We start from the raw sequence: 25,466 nt of genomic DNA, 5'->3' as shown, positions 1-25,466 counted from the left end.
CTGAAAGAACAAGGTGATAGGGTGCTTATAGTCACGTACTCCAAGTAAGCTGCAAATCAATGTAAAGAAGTGCGCGACTTCTAAGATAAGTCAAGGACTGCAGTGTTTATGCACGGTCACTTTCCGCAGTTTGACACAGTACACGACACGCATAACCAGAGTAGTGGCAGCCTCGATGTCGAGACAGGTGAATTTTCAGGTAGGGACAGTGCTGCTGCTTTCGTTTATAACATTGTAGGCACGGGACACATTTTTTATCTTCCACTCTACACCATTTCTAAGGGTAAGAACACTTGTTTCAACTTCGGTGACTTATGCTACCGAAAAACACAACAGAAGCAAATGTAACAGCCAATGCTCGTCCGGCTTTGTTTTAGGCTAAGCTGAATGAAAATTTCGCTGAAGTGAATGACGACTATGAATGCGGAGAGGTTACACTTGAAATTTTCGAACTTCTGCCTAAAAACGATGCGGGCGCACCTGTTCTGCCGTGGAAGACCATGTCGAGGAGGTAGATGCCGTCGCAGGTGTAGTCAAACACGTACCAAGCGATAGGCATGGCGTTCTGCAGTTCCCAGAACACACTGCGACCCACGATGACAAGCACATTGTAAAGAACTGCGGCGCTGATTACGGATAGCCAGCGGTAGTGGAAGTTCTCGGCGGGGTCCACGACAAATGAACGGCCATGCTTCTGGAAGAAGCTGGAAAAAATGCATCAGTCAATCAACCAACAAATTAAACAATCGACCAAAGAAATGTCTCGCTGACGGATGCTAGGGCATACAAGAATGACGCAGTCGAATGTGCACTGTTCTCAGCCTTAGGAACTAAATCACTGAGCAATCAAGCCATTACGAAGTACGAGAGCATGGTGGAACTGGTAGAGTAAAATCATAGTGGGTCGTCCACGCACTATCCTCCAAGATTATTTTTTAAAAGATGTGCTTCCTCTATGATGGACTAATTCAATAACATATCGCAAGCGGCCATCTTAGAAAGTTAAAGCCATTTTGTGTAACTGCCCCAGTAAGGTCATTAAGATACCTGATGCAAAGTTTCAAGTAGTACCTTAAAAGCGTCGACATTGCCGTGTTAATTGAAGCGTTGCGTTGTGATTCTGTAAAGTCACTCAAGTTTCCTGCTTTTTTTTCTGTTTATCGATAGCGTTGTTCCAAAACGAGCAAGAATCGCCACGTCAAACGCAACATTTAGTGTCGACAATTTGTTCAAATGATCATGAATGTAATTTACAAATTTTAAATTTATACTTCGTTTCTTTTTGTTCCTTTTGTGAGACCTTTGCTGGTGTTAGCAAGTTAGACGAGTGTACTACCTTTGCTTTGTTTCCTCCCCTTTTGATCGTTCCGGTGCTTCGTCCGCTGCTTGTCCCATGGCGAACTTCTCCAAGAACGAATCTGGTCGATCGGGCTCCTTCGCCTTTTTGTGGCGCACTGCCCATTTCTTAAGGCCCTGCGTAGAACACAGTGAATACACGAAATGTTAGTTATAGGCAGAAAAATGAGAGCAAATACTTCACTGGCTAAATATGCCTTTCAGTCACTACATGTTGAGCGAATAGTGGTAGGGCCTGCTGACGAGGGTTACATCGGGCGATGAGGATCAGACTTGCATAAGTGAGGTGCGCTATATTTCTTTTTCTGAGCGTGGATTCATATCTCACAAGCAGCAGCGCTAACTGGACGAGGGCAAAGAAAAGAGGATGACGAAACATCGCATGTATGCGTCGCCATCCTTTTTGTCCTCGTCAAGGTAGCTCTGCTGCCTGTCAACTTCCACCAATTCACCCAAGTTTCGCTACTATTTCTGAGCGTGGATTGATCGGATAATGCTCGGAAAGAGTCACGCTGGCTGATAAATTTGATTTTTATTCCTTAGCTGGGGAACCAGCACTGGCCAGGAGGACATACGGCAGTTTTAGTTTGCAACTAAAATATGCTGGTACCAGTCGGTAATGAAAGAAGTGCTTAAGAAACAGGCTGCATGAACCACCCGACTGGGTAGTTTTGTTGGATAACTTGGTGAACTTTAACACATTTTTTTTCCTTATTGGTGTGCTTTACAGGAAAAAAAATAAAAGTGGGGAAAGGGGGGGGGGGGGAGGGGAAGCCACGAAAGCTGCACATTTTGAAAGTTAACAGACGCGTGCCTCTATCAAAGTTTGCTTTTGAGTGAGATCATCCAAGCTCTGTACCTGGCGGTGGACGCTGCGAGGAACGAATGTACACCCATGAGTAAAAGTATACGGACCAAGGATTGCATGAAAAACCCTATTTTTTCAACTGCCTGCGAATCAAACTTGAAATTGAGGACTGCAGTCCAAACTTGTCATTACAAACTTTCCAGTGTACTCGTCAATCAGTTTATGCGCGTTAATTGCGAGAAATTTCAGTTTTTCTGGCAACCCTGCGGACCGTATACTTTTGCTCACGGGTGTAGAGAGAGAGAGAGAGAAGTTTAATGATGAGAAATGCAGAGAGGTCGGCCTGAGGTAAATTCCTCTAGCCAGCTACTCGGCGTTGGGGGAAGGGCAAGAGGGAAAGAAAGAGGGAAGAAAGAGGCGCATGATGGGTGACGATGATGAGAGAAGGAGGATGTAAAACATATGGCAAGCACTTTGGCATGCTCAAAGCCTACAGTCCAGGCCCGTACTTTTTAAAAAGTTCAGTAGCGCCTGGATGGCCTTGAAACTTGATTGAGCGTCTGGCCAAGGGCCTAAAATAACGTCCTCCGACAACGGTGGGCTGTCGAGACGCGTAAGGTGATTATTCAACCTTTGACGCTCTTGCACGTACCTAGGGCAGTCACAAAGCACATGACCTATAGTCTCGTTGACATTGCACAATTCACAGTCTGGAGACTCGGTGCGTCGCATGAGGTGAACGTATCCGCGCGTAAACGCTACCCCCAGCCTTAGTCTGTGCAGAAGACTGCCACAGCTGCGTTGAATTTTCGGTGGTAGCCTAAATTTCATGGTAGGGTCCAATCTCTGCAGTCGTCTGTGTCGATTATCCGGATTGTCCCAGTGCTTTTCTGTCGATTTTCGGATGACACTGACACGGGTGTACATTTACGTTTCTGTCTAATACGCCGATGCATTGCCAAGAACTTGGACAAGTGTTGTTCAAGATGAGCGCCCATTCGCTGACGCAAAATCACAACACCGTGCGACTGAAAACTGTTTCCTCCGCTCGTTCAGCTATGTCTTACGGCGCTGCTGTTGGCACGTGAAGTTTCAGCGTTGGTGGCCCATAGGCGATAAACAAGTGGTGACGTAAATGAGCAGGTCACCTGAAGATGTTGAAAAAACATTCCGCGCAGTGGATCACAAAAATAAAAGGCGGAACGTTATTTATTTAAGCTATTGGTTTGCAACCTTATACAACAGAAGGACAAGAGAAGAAGGTAACATCGGCACACACGCAAACGATGCACTCGACGACATCACACGGTGTCATATAATCATGTTGCTTTTATATCGAGTGGGTTAAATCGAATTGAATTGCATTTATTTCCTTGAAAAAGTTTACGTTTCAGTTGGAGCCAGAGACTAATGGCATGGGGTGGCTGACAGAACGCTCTGCCCATGTTATGTATATAGAGAGCACGGCGCGCACAAACAGATCTCATTTAGTTATACATCAATCTCGTAAAAGTGTGCGGCCGCGCAGCGCATATAAACAGATTACATTTGGGTAGACTTCAAACATGGGTACATAAACATTATGTATACAGAAAAGACATCATCAACTTGACCACCAGTGTGCATACATTATAAAACCAATACAAAGAATGACAATCATAACCTCAAAGGTAACATTGTTACAAGCAATAAATAATGAACAACCTATAAACAAATCTCGAAACAAAACAATCATTCCATGTATAAAGATTCCCTCGGTCGTAATGAAGCGATATAATTAACTATGATCAGTGTCAGCCTACCTTTAGTCGTTTATAACATAAATTGCTGTTAAGTGCAAACTCCTGTATTTGCGTCGTAAACGTGAACGCCCTTTTTTTTCTGGCTGGGTGGATGCCATGTCCACCGCGTTTGAGCAAGAGCACAGTCTGTAGCTACAAACCCTGATTCTGCCGATGTATTTGCCAAGCTTGGTCTCCGGCGGCGAGTCCTGGTCACTGGCCATCTGCTCGATGCGCACAATTTCCGAGCATGTGCTGCTTCGGTTGGACGGGCTTGGAACACCATTTTCAAGCAGCTCCAGGTCACCGGGCTGTGCAGAAAGCATTCTTGTCATTCGCAGAGCGAAAGTCAGTCAAAACTCTTGTCACTAGCAGTTATACTAGGCTGTTCTTACGATGCATTGGAATCAACAGACGCATGTCTTTGGAGCGTCAACACGCACAAAAACGTAACAAGCACTGCACCGAAGAACACTCATAGACATAAAACGCACACACATATTTTTAAAATTTTTATCCTGCTGAAGACTGTAAGTGAACTTATAACATTTTTGTGTGAAGATCATGAAGATCGTACGCACTGTGGGAGCTGTATGAGTAGAGCCATGCTACACAATGGGCAAAGAATCGGGCTGCTGCGCTGGTAGGCCAGGGTTTGAAACACACCAACGGACACAAATTGTTTTTCTTTCTTTCTTTCTTTCTTTCTTTCTTTCTTTCTTTCTTTCTTTCTTTCTTTCTTTCTTTCTTTCTTTCTTTCTTTCTTTCTTTCTTTAATTGACATCTGCTATACTTGGAGAGACCGCCGATGACGAAGACAAACACATCAACGACAACACACGAAACACCGGGGATGTCGACAAAGAAATGTTTGTTTAAAAAAGCACACGTGCGATTTTGTAAGGCCCTTTTTTACTGCATATATAGTATCGATCATCTGTGAATTTATCGAGACATTGCAGTCATCCTTTCTTACAGGACGGGAATGCAGCATGAAAGTGTCTTGCTATCCTGTATTGCAGCAGACACTAAGATATTGACCCATTGGATGTTTGTTCGCGGTGTAATTGGTGCGTGCAATAGTTTATTTGAATTTGAATTCATGTAGCCCGTTTGTGTTCTTACGACCCGGAGCCCCAGCTGCAACAACTAGCGGCCCCCGCTTCTGACGGTCGCTACGTTTGCGTTAATCAATGTTGCCAGCTTTTGGGTTGTTATTCTCCTGTATAACGGACCGTTATACATCTAAATGGAAATATCAGTTCGACCACCTGAGAATTTCATAAAGAAAAAAAGGTCTTCTGAGAGCGAGAATGAATAGACATTCATCCTGTTCTCCGCAGCCTTCAACTGACCTGCCTGGCGGTGGATGGCGGCTTGGAAAGAAGGCGTAGTTTCAAATTAGATACTAAAAATGTCGCAGTTTCGCCCGAAATGCGAAGCATCAATTGCGACAGCAAATTAGTAGAGAGCTATTCGGAGTAGCGATAGTAGTTTTATCGGCTGCATAAACTTGGACACATTCGCTTACTAACTGAATTAACAAAGCTTGGTGTCAGCGCGCACACGCAAACATAAATAGATCACACTCAATGACCGCAGACAACCACTGCCAAAACGCTGCCAGCAAGCGCAGCCGCCGCAGCGAGCGAACGTTCGTGCAGTCTATCGCTTCAACGGAAGCTGAGCGGCGAATGCACAGCGCATACAGAGGTCAGAGCTAGAGTGTACTAGACTATTCAGAGCCATGTGGAGATGAGAGACGGTGCGGGCGACCACCGCAGCCGGGCAAACTAAAGCCCCTGTTGTTGGCAAAGTAAAAGCTGCCCACCCTCCCTACCGCGCTGCCTTCCCGCTTTCCTCCTTTCGCGTGGGAGATTTAGTGGCCAGTTCGCCTTGCGCCCGGTTACAAGATACGCATTTGGTGCCGCAGCACAGCGTCGCCCCGCCTCCCTCCCTCCCATACCCCACGGCCTTTCGCATTTGCTTTCCGCCGTGCGTTCGCTGTCCGTGATAGCGCGCGTCCCCCGCGCGCTTGCACTCGCGCATACGGCGCGCGGAGAAAATTTTGTTCGCCCTTGGACTTTATACGGAACCTCACGGCGACAGCGACGGCGACGCCGATGGCAGAAATCCGCTTGAAATGTCCATATAATTGCTATCGCAATAAAACAACGCCTATCTGCAGGGCGAGGAATATGTGAACACGTAAACCATTTCGTCTTGAGCTCGGTGTGTAAAACTTAGCGGCTGCTGTCATAATACCATTCGTTTGCCACTTAACACGCCGCTCGAACGCCTTAAACAACAGTGTGGACTTCTGTCTGCGAAATGGGTATATTTTTCAAGCTAAAGAGCAACGTAAATGCATCAAGTACCCCAAAGGACTAAAAAAGTTTATAAGCGAATTGGCATAAACTCCATGTCCAAACCTGTTTGCATAAGCATTAAATGGTCACGCTGTCATTTCTGTGATGCCCATACCTGCTCCGAAGTGCGCGGTGCCACCTGTCCATCATTGGGCAGGCTCCGGTGCCGGGGCACCTGAAGGGTGGTCGCCGCGGGAACCCTGAGCTGTGGCGAGCCTAGGGTCCTGGCGGCCTGCCCGGCGACCGCCGCCGTGTCCATGGCCAGCACCGGAGCCGTGTCGGCAGGCGGTTCGTCCATCAGCGCCGCCGACCGGTCGTCATCGCCTCCGTCCGCTCTCTGACTGTTGCGGTCGGTGCCCGACGCCGCTAGCAGGCGGCTGGATCTTCCTGGGCAATAAATGGATCGTCCCGTGTTACCGCGAACATTCGAGATATTTAGAGCATGCCGTATTCTCATACATCTAAAACGACTAACAACGTGGTTGTTTCAGTTGCGAATAGACCACCAAAAGTTTTTTTCACGAATATGTTAACACCGGGTATGTGACTCAGCCGATACAGTACGAAGTCATCGGTGGCTACAGAGCCGCACTTAAACGCCGTCATCGACAGTTCTCTGCGACCGACTATAGTTTTGGTGCGCTCATTCATGTGTGCGCGTGACAAGGAGGTTTTAAAATTGTCTTTTTATAACCTCCTTGGCGCGCGACTTGTCCTCGTTTTCTTTCTTCTCGCCCATGTATACCCTCCTACCAGTGCAAGGTAGCAAACCGGACGTGCGTGCTTCTGATGAACCTCTCCTTCTCTCTTTCTCTCTCTCGCTGCTTATTTCTGATTCATTTTAAGTATTTTTACCTGCTCTACTTTTATGCCATGGAAAAAATTTACTGCGTACTGGTGAAAAAAAAAAGGAAGAAAGAAAGAAGGAAGGCAGGAAGGAAGGAAGGAAAAGGCCTCACGGTTACACCTGTTAGCATATGAGCGCTCGCATCACACCAATTGCACCATTAAACGCGCTTGCGACGTACTTGATGCTATCGCTTCTATACTTAATGCTGATAAAAGAATCAGTGTACAAGAAGAAAACGTATAGCCTAAGTAATCCATATAAGCCAAACTCTAATAACCTTTGCCCAAACAAACTAAAGAGTACATAGTTGTTTTTTTTTTCCTCACGCTTATGTCTATAAGTGAATATGTCTGGAGTTCAAATCATATCAAAGCAAGTCATTCTTTACAAATTGCGCTTAACATATTAAAACATATATATTTTCCCACACGTAAATGTACGTACAGGATGGTCTACGTTTAAAGGGGCATCCTAATCACCATGGAGAACAGACAAGGTATGCGTGAAGGCTAGTAAATTATTTTCTTGAGCCTGGGTGTCTGCTTAATGCATCATGGTTCGCAATATTTAAGCGCCTATATTGCTTTACATTTGGACGACGACCGTTTATTACTGGGTTGGGACTGTCCTAAAGTTATCGTATGTCGCTAGAAGTGTCTACTGTATCCGGAATTTCTTTAATGCTGTCGGCTATGTTATAGCGAAAGAGTATCGTCGGATAGGACTGCGCGTTTAAGCAGCAACAAGGTATTTCCGCTGCGCCGTAGCGCTCGTATGCGAAGACGACAGGTGTCTCGCGTTCATAGCCTATTCATAAAAAAATAATTATATAGTAAAAAAAATCATGTATGTATAAATAGCGGATGGACTTGACCCGTCAGATTTGATTCGACGACCAACGACCGACTAAGCCACCGCTAAGCCACCGCGGCTTAGCGGTGGCTTAGCGAATATGGTGTGCGCATATTCGGCTCGAGGACGCGTATTCGGCAGAAGGACACGTATTCGGCAGGAGGACACGTATTCGGCTCCCGGCAGTGGCGGCTGTGGCGGCCGCCATTTTGATGGTGGCAAGATGTAGTAACACTTGTGTACCACGTATTGCCTGCACGCTAAGGAACTCCACGTGATCGATATTGTTCCGCAGTCCCTCACTACGGCGTGCCTTATAATCACAGCGTTGTTCTGTCACGCAAAATGCCTAGAATTTAAATTATTTTTGTGATTAGTCTTTTACTTGCCTCTCTGGATGTAACAGTTCGCACAATAAAGAGCAAATTTCCTAACTCACACTTTCAGCAATGCTTGATTAAATTTACATTAATAATAAATTACAGGGTTTATATAACGTCTCCAAACTGTGCAGTGGGTTATGAAGATCGCCGTGGTGGTCGGCTCCAGATTAACTTCGACCACCTGGGGATTCTTTAACTCTTTCCGTACCGCCCCCATTGGGCATGGTTAGCCCTCTCTCGATGGTTTGAAATGCCGCTTTCGAGACCTTCCGCGCCACCCACGGACATACTGCGCTATCGCACATGAAGAGGGAGAACTATATTTTAGTTTTGTAAGCAGTTCGTACATTTCCTGCGAAGCGGTGATTTTTAAACGCGCTCCAAAGTTTTGCGATTGTCAAAGGAGAACGAAAAAAATGGCCGCCATCTATCAAACCGAGGAGAGCATTTGGTTGGGGTGTTCAAACAATGCCGCGGGTAACCGCCCGATACTTGCGTCGGTGTTTACGTGAATTTGGTGTTCCGAGAATGGAATAAAATTATAAGGGAATATTTTTACGTAATACGGCCCCTAGTTGAACAAATGCTGCAGATAAAATGCATTTATTACCAGTTAGGGGCTGCCTTTACGAATGGATTGTACTGCACGTACTGGGGTAAACTGCATGGAACTTTTGGTCTTCCGAACGTTACTCCATGTCTCGCAAACTTCGCCTGGTAGGCTCTGCTTGTTGAGACGACGAAAACTGTAATCCCTGTTTGCTACGCTGTTAATACTGGAGTCAAAGGCTCATTTCTATGAATATGAACGTTAAATTTACGTGGGCCTTTATTTGCGCTCCGGAAATTGATCTGGTGGTTTATAAGATTAGTCTCGCAAGCTGGCCGTTTCGTACTATACTACAGAAACATGTGGGTTCTAGATAACGTCCTGCAGTCACGGTATAGACAGGCACGTTTCTTTCCTATTTCCTTTCGCCAGTACACGATGACGACTGTCATAGGCTTAACCTATCAAGTCACATTAAAAGTTCAGCTCCCAAGTTATATTGTATTTTGATATTCTGATATAGGCGACTACATTCTCTGGACGCTAACTTAATTACCACCCGGACTGCCCCGAAGGGACGTGATCGTGATATGCAGACCATGGTTGGGCGTGGCGTTCAGCGATGCCCTGCGCCTTCCGCATAGGAATGGCCGACACCACTGCATGTGACTACATTAGTGAAGAGGAAACTATCAGCCATATTCTGTGCCAATGCCCGCGGTCTAGTATACAGAGACGCTCATTTACCCTTGGACTCAGCAACCAATCTCTGTCGGGAGAGATGATATTCCAACACAGACGTAACTTCATATCCTGTCAGAAGATTGTGAAAGTCTTATGGTGCTTTCTGCGATCCACCTGGACTCACTGGACGCCCATAGTAGTCACTAAATTTTTTCCCTTTTTCTCTCATCCTACGTTCTTTCCAGTACCCTTTCTTTAACCGCGGTATAGGGTAGCGAAGCCGAGAGTTCCGCCTGGTTAATCTCATTGCATTTCCTCTCTTTCTGTCTCTCTGGTGTACTGCTTGAGTCGTTAACAAAGAAATCAAGAAAAGTCAAATTCTTGCGTAATCTAAACATTCGTTTAGCTCACTGGGGAAGTACACACGCAGATATGAAAACATCAAGCGAACAGAGCAGCGTGCGCTAAAATGAGCATAATATATTATTTTTTTTACTTTGTTAACGCAATTCACGCGTTTGCTTAGCTCAAGTCACCCGCTAATAAGCAGGTAATTAATAATTACAGCGCTTGATGGCTTTCGGCTGTTGTCCACGGTCGTTCCTTGTGACGGGAACAAGGAAGTCGACGAACAAAAACATTGCGCCTGTTTCTGCAGCCAGGATCTAACGTTGGCGCCATGCACGGCCCAATATGGGGGTCATTAGCATCAGCTGGTCGAACTCGGGCCAGCGCAGCAAATAAAGACAACGCGGAGCACCGCAACAGCTTCGTTAAGACGCCTTACGAATAATGTCTTCTGGTGGCTGCTTATTTGGGCATGCCTAATAGCAATACCAAGCAGTATAATATCCCTCGGCATTCATGAAATGGTGATATCACGTCATGTCGACAAAGTATCTGCAGAAAGAGGCGATAAAATGTCGATTTACGCTACATTACCCAGTCTCCGACATAAGCGGCTCAAATACGCGAGGGAAAAGCAAGCGCAGCTGTAGCTTGTGCAAAAGTAAAATGCGAACATGAAATGTTCGTCTACCACGCTGTACGAATCGCAGTATTTCATTGCGACTTCCGCTACACTTTTTTTTTTTTTTTGCGTAGGCGGTGTGAAACACGTCACACGTCAGATCATGTCAGATCATGTCGCTCGAACGAACACTTCAAGGATAAATCTTTAGAGAGTGTTTTGTTGGTTTTATCTGCAGTTTATTTATATTTTTTTTGTCTACCGCAGGAGCTTTACGTTGCATAAGTAGCGTACACACTGCGAAGCCTCATAGACACTTCATTTCAGTTTTATGGTTAGTATTTCCGGCACTCATTTCCATGCCTCCAAAATTAATGTTTTGCTACTAACTTTGAAGGTAAAACCGTTTCTTTGCATATCAATAAACACGAATTAGTGGGCATCGAGGTAATAGACTCGTGAATCCGTTTACTCAGTAAAAGAAGCGCGATCACATGCCGACAAATCTTAATAATTTTCTGTTCGTCAAAGATCTGCGCCAAATAAGTTTCCCTCAAATTTGACCCAATAATCTTCCTAAACTCGAAGTTGATCTTACCCAAAGCCGCTATTATCCTTTCAATAGCTTGCGCCACATACGATTATTTTTTTTTCATGACGTTAGACGCATTGAAAGGCGTGAAGCGTTGCACATGCGTCACACAAACAATCGGTTTCTTTACAAATCAGTCATAACGAAACCCGTCAGCCCCCTTTATATCGTACGAGCATTCGATTACGCAAACTCTAAACTGAGAGCTCGTAGGAGGCACGCGTGTCGAAATTTACACGCACTTGCATTTGATAACTTCATTCAACTTTCGAATGAAAGTTGAATGAAAGACGGAGATTTCAAACTCTCCGTCTTTGGAAATTGTGGGAACCAAATTGTCCGTGGGCTTATTCAATGCGAATGCCGACTAATACATCATTGCGAATAGCAATGAGCCGAGTAAAGAGAACTGAGTAAAGAAGAACGAAGTAGTCTCATGCGAAAAAATATAGGTTCTTTACAGGTCGAAAATTCGCCGGCGTCAGACAAAAGTACGAAAGCGTTCACTTGGTGCCATGTCCTTTCAACGCACTCCGTTCGTCCGCGCCAAAGCCATCCTAAAACGAGCTTGTGTCGTCTCGGTATCTCCTTACAAAAGCCGCCGTATTTAACGTATAGCCTATACGTGCTCGTGGATTACAACGACAGCAGAGTGGCGGGAACATCTCGCGCAGAATGGTTCGCTCCAATTAACGGGATCTGAATCTCTTGGCTTTCCGAGGCTGTCACTCGTCGCCGGTCGATGAGGCTCTGGAGAATATTGCTGCCGTTGCTCCTGCTCCTGTTCGGCGCCATTTTAGCTCGCTGTACGTCTAAATTTCGGCATCGCCTTCGCTATCGTTAAGGAGATTTAATTCCTCTTTCTTCTAGCAAGAGCGTGGGACTCCAGTATCAAGCAACTACGCGTACAAAACTACCAAAAATTTACCCCGGTAAGAGATTAAGTAAGAGTGTGCTGACGTAAAACTGTTCTTTCTTTTTTTTTCCTCTCTCATTCTTAAGTTGCCAGAGCAGAAGAAGACTTCGTTAAGGCTAGCAGTGAATCCAAGCCGATCAGGGTAAAAGACACGATAGCCTTGTTCTTCCTCCTGTTTTTTCAGCTCACCATCAGTATTCTCCTTTTTTTATCACCTCTTAGCCAACACCCCTGCAGATGTTTGTGCTTTTTGTGGTGGAAAATTGAAGCCCCCTTTAACGAGGTTCCCGTTACATTATGAGGCAAACTTTTCTCCTAGTTTATGTTGAACTATAGTTACCAGACGCTAAATTAATCTATGCTTGTACTTGGGCGAAGAGGCGCGAAATGGGCAAGGTGGCTTCTTTCTCTCTCTCTTTCTTTCTTTCTTTCTTTTTTTCTTCCTTTCTTTCTTTCTTTCTTTCTTTCTTTCGTAGAACGAAAGCTTCATTGGTAGCATATAGATAGGGTCGAATAATTACACCTCCAGCTTCCAGTTGCTATCTTATTCGTTATGTCTACTGGCAAAGCAACTGCCGCAGCTTTGTGATGGCATCAAATTCAGTTACTGCGCCAGAACAAATTTTTTCTTCAGCTACAAAGATTTTTTTGCTGGGGCATTCGTAAGAGTTTTCGTCGTGTTCGTTCAGGGGGACGCTAATTTTATTTTTCATACACATGCACCTTATGATCCGCATCTTTCTTTCGCGAACGCTAGCGCATCTATTGGTACGTACTGAGGCGCATCCTCTATTAACATATCCTAAAGCAAGCTGCATGCATTTGAAGGATATCAAGAACAATCGACAATAAATATAGTGTGCGACCGCCTGTAACTGCATATTCATCTCATGAACGAAGAATAACGCACCGAGCAATCTTGCGTTATTTTTAAGATTTTTTTTGATACCTTGCAGTATAAGGATCTCGTTCTGTGAGGTAACCAGATACGCATCTATTTGATGTGTCTATTCGAAAGCTTGCACTACACATTCTGCTACAGTGTTGCGAGGGGGACAATCATTAGCTGGATCTTTAGCACGCATGGACAGCCGGCTACTAAATTTTGAAGCCTTCTTTACCATCCATGGCTAAAAGTGCTCTGTGTGTCAAGTATATCACCTTTCGTTCTCCTTTCCTCTTACACCAACGCTGAGTGGCAGGCTCGAACAAATTAGTTCAGACAGACTTCTAAGAATTTGCCTTATAATAAATCTCTCTCTCTCTGGTGAGCTTCTCCTTGTGCTATAGTTCTGCTAAATTCTGTGCTAAAATTGTTTCGCTTTTTTTTTCTAAGCTTAAATAAAAGCGCCGATCTAACCGTTTGCCCACTGCTATGTCAAGTGGACCGTTTATTTCGAAGGTGTTCATAAAGAAGACACAGAAATGCAGCATGAATGAACAAAATTTGGTATGAAAAATTTGATCCATCTAGTTGTATGTTACACCTCAGGTGTAAGCTTTTAATTAAGGGTGGTCTTAATTAATGTGTACTTTTACGACACGCGCCCCCGTCGGCTGTGTGCAAGGTTGTGGCTCTCTGTGGGCCTTAATTAAGAGCATCAATCAGTTCAATACATCAAGTGCACACGGTTCAGTTAATCTTGCTCCGCTTGGTTACGTATAAAAATGATCGGCCTGTTTGCTTTTTAAAATTTTTATTTTTTTCGCCACCCTGCCAAGAAATTAGTTTACGCGACCAGCGTGCCGTAATGGCGAGGCCATGTGCGAGCGCGACTCATCACCCTAGCTAGAGCCACCTTGGCAACAGAGAATTAATAAGTTCGAATGGTTTACTTTATATGACGTGCACCTGTGCGCACGTCACAACGTCTTCACAACACGCTCAGTTTCATGCGCATGCGTGGTCAAACGCAGGCATTTAACTCATCACCAGTCTCGCGCTATTGCACATTGGAACAATCTTCCAGACCACATCGGATCCATGTCCAACCGCGAAACATTTCATGATAACCTGAATACGCTCTTTGATAATACTGTATAATGATGTTCCACTGTACTTTTTGTAACCTATGTTTCGTTACCTTTCCTTTTTGATGCTAACATTTTTTTTTTCTGTTGAAGCTGTTACCCCCCTTACTCAATGCTCTTCATTGGGCCTGTAAGGTATTATAAATAAATAAATAAATAAATAAATAAATAAATAATAAATAAATAAATAAATAAATAAATAAATAAATAAATAAATAAATAAATAAATAATCACAAACATTTACGAAGATCTGCGCATGAGTAGAAAAAGGTACACTCTAAGGCACATGCGCAGTATACCGTAAACAAGTGAAAAAACACACAAAAATCTGAAAACACGTGCATAAGTGTCACACTTAGTCCCACCTCTTTGCTCCGCGCACAAAAAGCCCTCTTCTCAGAAAAATTTTAAGATTATTGTTTAAATACTGTCTTGCCTTCACTTGCCAAAGTTGACCATTTCCCCAATAATTATCTTGTGAGACGCGATAACGCGGACGCCTCGAAAACAACTACGCTGTAAAATAAAACAGAAAGAAAAGTTGTTTTTTTTCAGTTTTTTTTTCACACAAGCATAATTCAAGGCCGATAATGTGTCTTTAGGATATATCTATATTCGCCTATATTTTTCTCTTCTTTTTTCCTCATTTCCTCTTTTACAATATGGTTCTCCAACTGCAATAATTTTTTTAGGAAAAGAATTTGGCACCGACACGCACGATCTTTGACGCGATGTCGCGGTAAATGGGCCGCTACCATCTTCCGCTCAGTAAAAACGTAAAAGGCGTTGAGACGGCCGCGATAGAAAGTCATATGTGTCGCTCCATAAACCAAAGGCATCGTAAAACGACACATGAATCTAAGCATCGATTTTTACCGTTTTCGACAATACATCCACGCTTCACGCAGCAGTCGTAAAAGTGGGACGTGCTTGCCGATTACCCGAGTGAGTTGCACGGAGTTATTTAAGCGTGCTGTTTCTAGCTAGGGCAAGCTATATAGATAGCGCCCGTGTGTTCGCTGTAAGATAGCCGTTACACGTTAAGCTTAGAACTATGTAGGAAGCGGTAGTAAACATTGTCCACCATCGTTGTTCTGTTTTATTGCTGTTGTTCGTTTTCTTTGGTACGAATGTATGTCAGTTGGTGTTTAATTTTGTTATCCAAATCCTTGGAACGAATTCACAAAACATGAGCGCTGTTCGTCAGAGCACCTTGTCATTAGCCGGCCACCTTCACTAATATGTGTAACATCGAGTTGGCCAGCTGTTGTTAAAAATGGTTTTAGCGTGTGGACTTTTCGTGAACATGGAGCGGGCAGAGATTGATTGATTGATTGATTGATTGATTGATTGATTGATTGATTGATTGATTGATTGATTGATTGATTGATTTGTACATGGGATAACTTGAACGGCCGTGCTTGCAGAGACGTAGTCAACGAGCGTTATACCCCAGAGTATACTTTCACATAATGTTTTAAAGAGTGTGGCACAGTTGGGAGGTATCAGCGTAATCTAAAATGCTATCCACTGTTCTTGCCTCTCTCTCTTCCCCCCCTCCCCCCCCCCCCCCCCTGGAAAGAATAAGAAAGAAGAAAATAAAAGTCCTGATACTCTAGCGTTTTGTTTGTAAGAGTGCCTGCTATTTGTACACATGCTTCGTATGTTGTGTGGTACAGCATGGTTGCACATTGTTGTTCGCACTGGTGCTTTGAATGTCACTTTGTAATGTTGATGCGTTGAGTTGACTGTTGAGCTGTAACGGTGTTTTGTGTATTTACTGTAACATAGTCATTTATATATGTTTTATATATAAATCACGATTTATATGTTTATTAAGATGGCACGATTGATCATTAGTCAAATGATTGTGAAAATTAGATAAGACTTTGTAGACGAAAGGGTCAGGCAATGCAACCTATTGTGATAATAGAAGCTCGTCGTACAAAGTGTTTGTTCACAATCGCTTCAAGGCTTACAAAAACCTAATGCTGCTCATTTCTGCGGAGAACTGGATTCGGTCCAATTCACCCAGAAAGCTGGAACTGAAATGCCGAAGAGCACAACTGTCACACCCCCAGCGGATGCCTACCAGTGACATGCGACATCTCGTTGGTGTCCCTTTCTCTCCATCTTGAAGTCGCAGAAAACAGTTGAAGTCGCTTCAACTGCATTTTGTGGCCCCTATACTATCTTGTAAATGAATCCCCTTACAATATACGACTATGTATTCGGACATGTGTTTAGGAGGCTACAGAAAGCTATACTGCAGCATACGGATATGACGTTGTACGGATCGAAAAGAAGTCGTTTCTGAGAGGAGCCAGCATGCAAGTTTACGGTGTCCTAAAGTATGAGTCCGCTGCTGTCGCACTAAAAAAAAACTCCAAAGCTGAAGTAATCGCTGATTTCTGCTGACTTATTCTCTCTCTCTCTCTCTCTCTCTCTCTCTTTGTCTGTTTGTTACTCCAAGAGAAAATGACTTCACCACGTTTTTAGTTTCTTGATGAAGAGACTAAATTTAATGCTCTAGATTATAAATATACTTCTATTCTTCGAGTATGAACACGATCGCTTACATTGGTCGCGATAGGGATGAAAAGGAAGATAGCTTAGACTCGCGAAAACACGGTATGTCGTGGAAAAGCGAAAAGCGGCGCCTTGATATCATAATCTGGTATTGTGGCGCAAGCAGTGTTTACACTTCCCGCTTCCTTTGCAGCCGCTGTCAACTCGAGGCGCGCTCCCGAACAATCCACCTAAAGTGCCGGCGCCTCCCGCTTTCGGTGCAGTTGGGCAAGATATTCCGCGAGGAGCAAAAGCAAAACAAATGCTCTGTTCTCTTTTTCTTAGAGAGAGAGAGAGAGAAAGTGACACAAAGATGGGCGTTGTTTGTCCGCTAGGAATGTTTGAGTAGGTATAGGACACGTCAACGTTTTCGAGGAAGCTCTGCCATTTGAAACGGCCTGGAGGCAGCTTGCGGGTACAGCACGAACCAATCAAATTCACTACTACAGAATTTATTAAGTAGTTGCATTTCACTTTACTGAATTCTACGTGCATGGTTCTTTGCGACTTCCAAACGCCGGCAGCTGATCCCGCTCTATACAGGTACTTGCCGTATACTGGAGCCTGTCCTTGCAGCTCCTCTGTAACAGCTTACAAAGCCCGGACTTAATACGCCTTCGTACGCCCGTGAATTAGTGTCAGAGACCAGTTTAATCTTTTGATGCGTATCCACACCCGGTGGATTATTAAGGACCTTCAATCCCTTGCGCCAGTGGTCACTCGACAAGATATGCAATAATCTTCATTAAGGGATTTGTTCTGGAACATTTTCCCAACATCGATGCGTACCCGTGCCATTAGCAGTGCTGCAGGATCGTGCATCTAGCGTCTGTCTAATCAGTTTTCATTATCATTCATCCCGTCTTTTCTTCCGCTTGGTCCTCTTCCCATTCTGCAGAGTAGCAGGCTATAGTACACTACCTCAGACTTACCTCTGACTTTCCTTCAATAAGATCTCCTCCCTCTCTCTCTCTCTCTCTCTCTATTTCACTTTAAGAAACATGTTTGATACGCACGTCCGTGCGCTCTGCATGGTACGGGAATGACTCCGAGCTTCTTTGCTTGCTTTTTTATTTATTTATTTCTGTTTGGCTCAGGAATGAATGACAGTATTCTGCAGTGACACGCAGCCGACGCAACATGATCGAAACTCCGCCAGCTAGTATAGCGCTCCAACAGGCATCATTGAAGATTGAGTTCCCGCGTTCCAGAGATTGACTTCCTTCTGTTCACGCAAGACGCGAAGCGCCTTGCGCACTTTGGCCACTTAGGTGGACAAACTCTCCTGGTTTCAAGGAGCCTTTTCAAACATCCATAAAGTTTGTCCTTATCAATGTCATTTTCGCAAGCATCCGGTCATGACAGACGGTGCAAGATTCACGTGCATGAGAAAGCAGAGGGGGGGGGGGGGGGGGGGCAATACAAGCCTGGAGTCGTTGCATTGCAGAAGGACAAATGCAAAAGTCTTACGCAAGCACGCTTTTTGGTTCAAGACATTTGTCGCGTGTGGCGTAAGCGAGTTCTAGGCGTTACGCGCTTTTCGAGCGAGGTGTCACGCTTATCCCATTTGGTGACGACAGTAACATGCAAAACATGTAACACGTATTCTTAATATTTTCACGTGCAGGCACTTACGTATACGCTCAACTGAAAGCGTAGGCTTAAGGCATGCGGCGTTATGATGGTGTCACTTTCTCGCGCGGAACACTTGATGCTTGTGAAAGAAGAGATTGGCTGTACTTTTGAAAACGCTGCAATCTCGATCATATTCTGTACAAGGCCAGTTTCTTCACTTAACTTTTGATGCCTGAGATGTACGCCCAATGAAATCGTTATAATATTATAATACAATCAAAGGTGCTTGAAGGCACCTTTTGTTGTGTTGAAAGGTACGAATATATTTTATTTTTGTAGGTTTCAAACGGAAGTTACAAGGATGCTGCTCGGAATCACAAAAGTGTTATCACGTAATCTTGGTTCACCGGGGCGATATTGTTGTTCGCTTTGATAGCTTTGTTATCGCTTTGTTCGCACTTAGTGCACGCGTAGGCCAATCACAAAGCAGACTTGATGGGAGTATTGTGTATCCGGGCCTCTACTCCTGCCGTTTAGATGCGAAGTCAAGCAATGGCACCCATTTGAACTGTTTTCACTCAATAATGCATATAGACAGCTAGCGAAGAAATTGCTACACCTAGAGTTTCCGTGTTTCCCACGTTTCTTACTTTTGCGAGCACGACGTATTACGGTAAATGCGTCATTTACCAAAGAGACAATAGTTTGGCCATGCAGCGCATTTAGATTTTTCAGAAAGAAAAAAACCATGCAGTGACAGTTGACAATGAAATAAGGATCAAGATTGAAGTTGAAGTTGTGGAACGTAGAAAACACCGGTTCTTCTGCTCATCACTTCAGATCAGAGCACACCGCTTCTGGTTTTATCGGCAAGTTAGGGTCAAATACGTAATAGTTGGAAGTCAACGGAGCCCTTAGGACACGTCACTGGAGATCGTTGTGTCTGTCACAAGAGACTCCATTTCGTCTCAATGGAAACAGATGGGTTTCTGGATACAAAAAAAAAAAGCGTCACGCGAGTCCAGCCGAGCAACGGGGTAACGAGAAGGGTGGCATGCATTAAGATTTCCCCTATACGATAGTTTGAATAGAAGGCATTACCGCCTAGACGGCACTGTAAATTGAAGGCAATAATGCAGAAGGGCACCCTATTCGAAACCATAAACTGAAGGCATTACCGTCGAGCGGTCCCCTACACGACAGTGTAAACTGAAAGTATGTATTACCGCAGAGTGGCACCCTAGGGGACCGTGTAAAGTGATAGCATTACCGCCGAGCTGAAAGGCGTACCGGCAACGCTCTTAACTTTTAAAAGGGGGCATTCATATTTTAGCCCAGTGTAGGCGAGCATCAGCAGTTCCTTCACTTATCTGTATAGCTATGTTCTTTTTCGTTCACTGCAACATTAAACGTTTGTCTTCCAGTCAAGATTGAACTAAGCTGTCGTAATGATTTGCAGAGCTTTCAAAGTTTTATCACAGAATTCCAATCTGAGCGGGAGACCGCCTGAAAACGCAGGACGTTGATGACGTCTACTCTGCCACATAATAGTTCTACCGATCTTGAGCAGGACAGTTGTGTTGTTGAGTGTCGACGACTCCCCCCCTTCTATTAGTCAGACATAGGCACGTTTCTGGTCGTCAGGGTGAAAAGCAAGGAAGAAACGTGCAACCCTGGATCAGCTTCCCACCCCCAGTACTAAAACTTGGCTATATCAGCTGAGCTGGGTGTCATCGTTTACTCAAACGGGTTACCGCATGGCGCTGGTGGAGAGAGAAGGATTTGGACGAACAAGAATACGAAAACTCGATGGCATCTCAACTTAGGTCTGCAGTCTATAGACTGCAGATCTAAGTTGATCTAACAACAAACGAACAAGCAAACAAACTTTCATGAGGGAATGGGACAAAGAAGGAAGAAGTGAAAGAGACATCGATGGCCGAGAATGTGCAACGTGTGCGTCTCAGAATGTGACTCAGCAACAAAGCGGAAGTGGACAGATATGTGTTGTTTAAGTAATCAGAAAACTCGGTAGCAGTGGGGAATTTGACGATTCTAAATAATAAAACTAACATTCATGAGACGAAGGAAACTAAGATGCTGACAGGTAAATATCTATTTTGTCGTAGGTATAAAGGAAACGACAGTTGAAATGAGCGGGCAAGAGGTCCGCAAAAGCAGAAGACACCGATGTGGACGTAGTTATACCACAGTGACACCGAAATGCACCTCTCTGAAACACGAAAGATTCTTTCGAGATAAAGTTATCTATCCACTTACAATACAGTAACCGTTGCGCGAAAAGCTAATGATACGTAAATGCGCCAAGTTCACAAACGAGTAAGCAGCCAAACTCTTCGGGATGGGTTCTACAACGACGTCTGCTGCTTCCCTCAAAGCCGATGTTACGAAGATAACTTGCTGTGCATGGGTAGAGGCACGGTGTATAAGCCGAAGACATGCAATAAACGTCATAAAGCCACATGATTGACCCCATTAAAATTGCACTGGACGTAGACGTCACTTAGCGCCAAGAGAAGTGCCACTTGTGCTTGTAAATTTTCCTTTACATTTTCGTTGCGAAAAGCCGTAACTTAGAATACAGCCAGTCCTGACAAGCCCGTCTTAGCGAGCAGTTGGACTCATCACTGCTATCATGTTCCGGAAACGCGCACTCTCGGTGTAACCACCAATCTGAAATCCGGGCTCCAAGCGTCCGTTGTATAGTGCACAATGCAAGCCACGTCAGAAAGCGATAATTTTCTCCACCGCTAGTTACCGCTTCCGGTTCAAGCGCTTTGTGTCCCGTCAATGGGATGGCGCTAATGAATACTTCCAGCTGCGTGTTTCTCCAGGCGTAAATGCCTCGATAATTATCATAATTGGCGGCCTAATAAGCCATTCCTGCAGTTAGTGAAAGATCCCTGCCGGTTGCCAAGCCACTCCGCTTAGTGTGAAACTTATCTTGGTATTCCACATGCTAAGCAAAACAACTGTCCCGCCGTGTTCTTGCGAAAAGCAACTAAGCTGGAAGGGCTAAACAAATCGATTTACGAAAAACAGGCGCAGTGTACATGAAACTGCTTACACTGTACGCAAGCGTTTTTCTAGTCATCATTGCTTTTCTTCTACTTCATGAACACGCCCACAAAAATGTTGATAATGTCGCTGAATCTTCGACAAAATTCTTCTATCACACCAAAAGCCAGCTTGACCTTATCTTTACGACGTACAGCTCTGAACATTCCTTTATTCTTCCACGGCCTTTTTCAACGTCACGCCATTAAATGATGCACAGAGTGCAGCACCACTAAAGGGCTGCCACCTACTGCGATGAAGCACAAAGATGCACCGTCTCGCAGGGCTGCCCGCGCTGCCGGATGCAGCTGTGCTACGATGAGTCGGCTGCGGTTTCATGATTCATGTCTGCGCGCGCGCTGACGGTCATCCAGCCACTGGAACCACGCCCATAGCTCTAGCCGTGAAACATTGAAGCGAGGCTACTCCAGGACAGCCGAACGGCCCGGTCTCGTTTCTTTCTCGCATTGCTCGAGTGTTGCACATAAAAAAAAAAAAAACCTTCTGTGTGGCGTTTTTCGGCAATGCTTCCCCGCGGGTATTGTTTTCTTTCTCTTTTTCTTGTTCGTGCCCCTACGCCCGGCATATCAACATGACCCCAGCTTCCAGCTTACTACATTCGTAGAACGACGCCATAATTTATGCCAGTGTAATGACGGCACCTGGTTATTACGTGTTTGTTGCGACGCCTGCTTGTTGCTACAACGCGTGCCATCACTTTTTGCGCTGGTATGTTGATAAAGAGCGCACACGAAAACAATTTCCGCAGTATAGCTGTCGCTATCAGGCTACTGTAAGTGTCACTTGCGGCGCTTAATTCGGAGTTGGGCCCACTTGAATACGTGTTACGCGCAGCACAAACACACACACACACACACACACACACACACGCACGCACGCACGTACACACACACACACACACACACACACACACACACACACACACACACACACACACACACACACACACACACACACACACACACACACGCACACACACACGCACACACACACACGCACACGCACACACACACACACCCCGCCGATAGATGGTTGCTGTCCGTTGAAAGAAGCGCTGCTTCGCCTGCGCCGTTTGAGAAAGCGGTTTGAGAAAGCGGTCACCGCAGCTTTCTTTTCGCATGCTCTGTAGTACGCGCTGCCACCGCTGGCAAACGGAGATGCAGTTCGGCCACCGCTCACGTGGTCTGTTTAATTTCCAGGGTACCTGTATAGTGCAGCGCAAACGGAACACAAAGCGAGAGAAAGACGGTGACACGGCCCTGTTATCTTTCAAGGGCCGAATTTAAAATTGCGTAGGTGGGAAAGAACAACCGATGTTTTGTTGGCAAACTAGGATGGGCCAGTTATATCTTCGTGTCCTGTTTGGAGGACACGAAAGTAGAAGCGCCAAATTAGTCTAGACGAACATTGAACATTGAAGCTTTCTTTTAATTTCAATCTTAGGTAAAAATCATAAAGTAAACGCCAAACACATCTGTCTATAAATTTTGCAATTGAACCACTATTCTGCTATATTTTAGTTTCTTATTTTCATTGTAAATATTTTTGTTGCACAGGAGGACTACAGAGATGTTGCAACGTTGACTGTGGGCTTAAATTAAAAACCCTTGAAATCCTTCTTTCATAAATACATAACCTATCTATAGGCAAGCGGCGCCAAGATCTTTGACACCAAAAGGACACGCTATCGACCTTTAAAGATGCGCATCACCGCACGTACACCTTTTTTTACGCCTTTCTGACGTAGCAAGCCCGGGGTCACGACAGGACTGACCTACATGCAATCACAAAAATTTCAACTGCCCCCTCTAAGGTGGCTTGGCTGTATTGTTTCTTTTGTTATTTTTTCTTTTCTCACGTCGCGCGGATGATCAGCATCACAAGTGCAGAAATAAGCAGTCGTCGGTGAGAGACGATGCTTCGATAAAAAGTTTTGCTTACCTGACGACCCCGAAGTAAGTGGCGCTCAACTGCAGCAATAGACTGCATCTTGAAAGACTGTGGCAGCCTACAAGAAACAATGCGAGCATCGTTAAGTAAGTTGTGGGTTTGGGCGAATGGCTAATTAATGGTAAGAAATTAGGGACGTGAGCGATCATAAAGACAAACAAAACGAGAGGAACAGCGCTGACTTCCAAATGCATCACTTATTAAGGATCGACGTGGTATAATCTAATCTCCTTACAGTAATAAGTATCATCTAAGCGTTCGGAGGGATGGCGTCTGGTCTCTTCATTACAATGGCGCAGTCTATACGAAAACCCACTTTTAAATCGACCCATGCTTAAGCATATCACTCCTCAGTCCTCCCCGTCTTGTATCCCAGGGAACGAAGTCTACGCTTGTCATGTACATGTTACCTGGGACTACCTCAATATTCGAGCTGCCAAGAGATTCCGTCCATGCTGGCTTGGTCATAGATCCCGTTGGAATGAGCACCGCGGCAGTACCGCAGCTGACATTGCCACTGTCTCATCGGTCGGGTGGCTCGCCCGGCAATCATACGGACGTCACGCGAGTCATCTCGCTCTTGTCGCAGCAACTTGAAGGCTACATCACCTCGGTACAGTCCGGCTTCCCACCCGATGCGCTACCATCGCCGCCTGTCTCAAAACTATCCGAGTTGCATGGTTTCGAGAATGATGCTGATCTTTGGGTGCACAAGGTGAACTCGTCTGTTGCTCGCCATGCTTGGCCGGACCGCAGGAAATGAATTGTGACAGATGGGCGACTTTGTGAAGCCGCCAAGGGTTGAGACAAATACGAAGGCTACGCCTACCGGTCCCGGGTGGTATGGAGTAGAGTTTTGATAACAGTTTTCGGGAAAATCTCCGCTCCATCGGCGACGCAGCCTCCACGGCAACCATCATTTGCACACCTGACGGCGCACGCTCACGAAACAACACAATCGGTTTCACAGCGACTATACTGCTGCTACGTTGACGTTGCTGTCTAAGCCAGCCCAGCTGCTGCGACGACCACCAAGCGAAGCTCGGGAGCAGTACAATCTCACCGCTGCAGCTGCGCTTGACAAGACAGCGCTACAGAGACGAACTCGTAGTGTGCCCCTCTGTATACCGCGAATGCGGGTTGTATTTTCCGCAAGCAGTCTCGGGCTCCGAGATCCCTTCTCAACCACAGCAGTCGGTTAAGTGACCTTTGCGCTCAGGGTCTCTATAGGGTACATGAATGCGCTGGCTCTTCTCGCACTTGACGCGCTACCACTCCATGACCTCGGCCTGCCCGCGGATCCCCGAAACGATACTTCCGGACCCGTCGGAGCCACACCTCCGGATTTCCCTGCAGTCATTGGAAGAATACGCGGCTGTTCCCCCAACGCCGAATGAGGCCTCGCTGAAGGAAGCCAAGGCGACCAACACGGCGAGGTCATCATTATCCCTTCGGCCTAAGTTTCCCTGTCAGATGCACAAGGGTTCCCCACGTTTCGACAAAAACCCAGCTATCCCCTGTTTTGAGTCCTGAACAGCTCAAACCTCCGCCTTTACCCACTCGGCATAGCGGGCGCGTCGTCTCTTATTGATGTCACGACATCTGACCAGAAATTTTCCTTTATTTCATCTTCGGACATGGACGACTCGTCCATCTCGGGTGAATTTTGTCCAGCTTGGGTGATTCCAGAGAATCGGCGAGCCTTGATCCGTAAGTGGCAATGGATCGAAGGTGCACTCGACGGCTGAGCAGACGGTTTTGCTGTTTGCACGGCATGTCAGTAGGCAGGCTGCTTTTCCGTGTCCGAGATCTCCTGCCGCGATTTCCCAGCGGCAACTGGATAATCGTCTTCGAGACGTGCGACTGCCTCGAAACAGCCAATGCCGCCCGCCAGAGTCACCTTCGGTAACCAGAGTGGTCATGAAGTCTCACCGGAATAGTGCATCGTGGCCGAGTGTAAAGATTAAAAGCATAGGGCAGCACAAAGAACGGGAAAGGAAGAACCAGAAGGAAACCAAGCATTCGGAGGGACGGCCTCTGATCCCATCATTACAATTTATATACATATATATGCATGTGTACCAATGCGCAGTAGTGCCGTGCTCCTTCTTGCTCTCTCCTTACTGTGGTG

At 45.4% G+C, this 25,466-nt stretch overlaps 1 protein-coding gene across 1 annotated transcript in view; it reads right to left on the bottom strand.

Annotated features, from left to right (window-relative positions):
- LOC119449689 (cyclic nucleotide-gated cation channel alpha-3) overlaps window positions 1-25,466 on the bottom strand; it is a 262,884-nt gene that overhangs the window by 1,864 nt on the left and 235,554 nt on the right. Inside the window, exons 6-10 of the mRNA XM_037712924.2 lie at window positions 23,327-23,393; window positions 6,430-6,701; window positions 4,107-4,256; window positions 1,337-1,473; window positions 481-704 (exon numbers count right to left, since the gene is read on the bottom strand). Of these exons, the coding sequence (XP_037568852.1) occupies window positions 481-704; window positions 1,337-1,473; window positions 4,107-4,256; window positions 6,430-6,612 (694 nt within the window). The 5' untranslated portion in view covers window positions 6,613-6,701; window positions 23,327-23,393. The remainder of the gene's footprint in view (window positions 1-480; window positions 705-1,336; window positions 1,474-4,106; window positions 4,257-6,429; window positions 6,702-23,326; window positions 23,394-25,466) is intronic.

The sequence above is a fragment of the Dermacentor silvarum genome, chromosome 4 (genome assembly GCF_013339745.2).
Source record: "Dermacentor silvarum isolate Dsil-2018 chromosome 4, BIME_Dsil_1.4, whole genome shotgun sequence".
NCBI lineage: Eukaryota > Metazoa > Arthropoda > Arachnida > Ixodida > Ixodidae > Dermacentor > Dermacentor silvarum.
The sequence above is the reverse complement of the archived record's forward strand: the minus strand, read 5'-3'. Positions and strand labels throughout refer to the sequence as shown.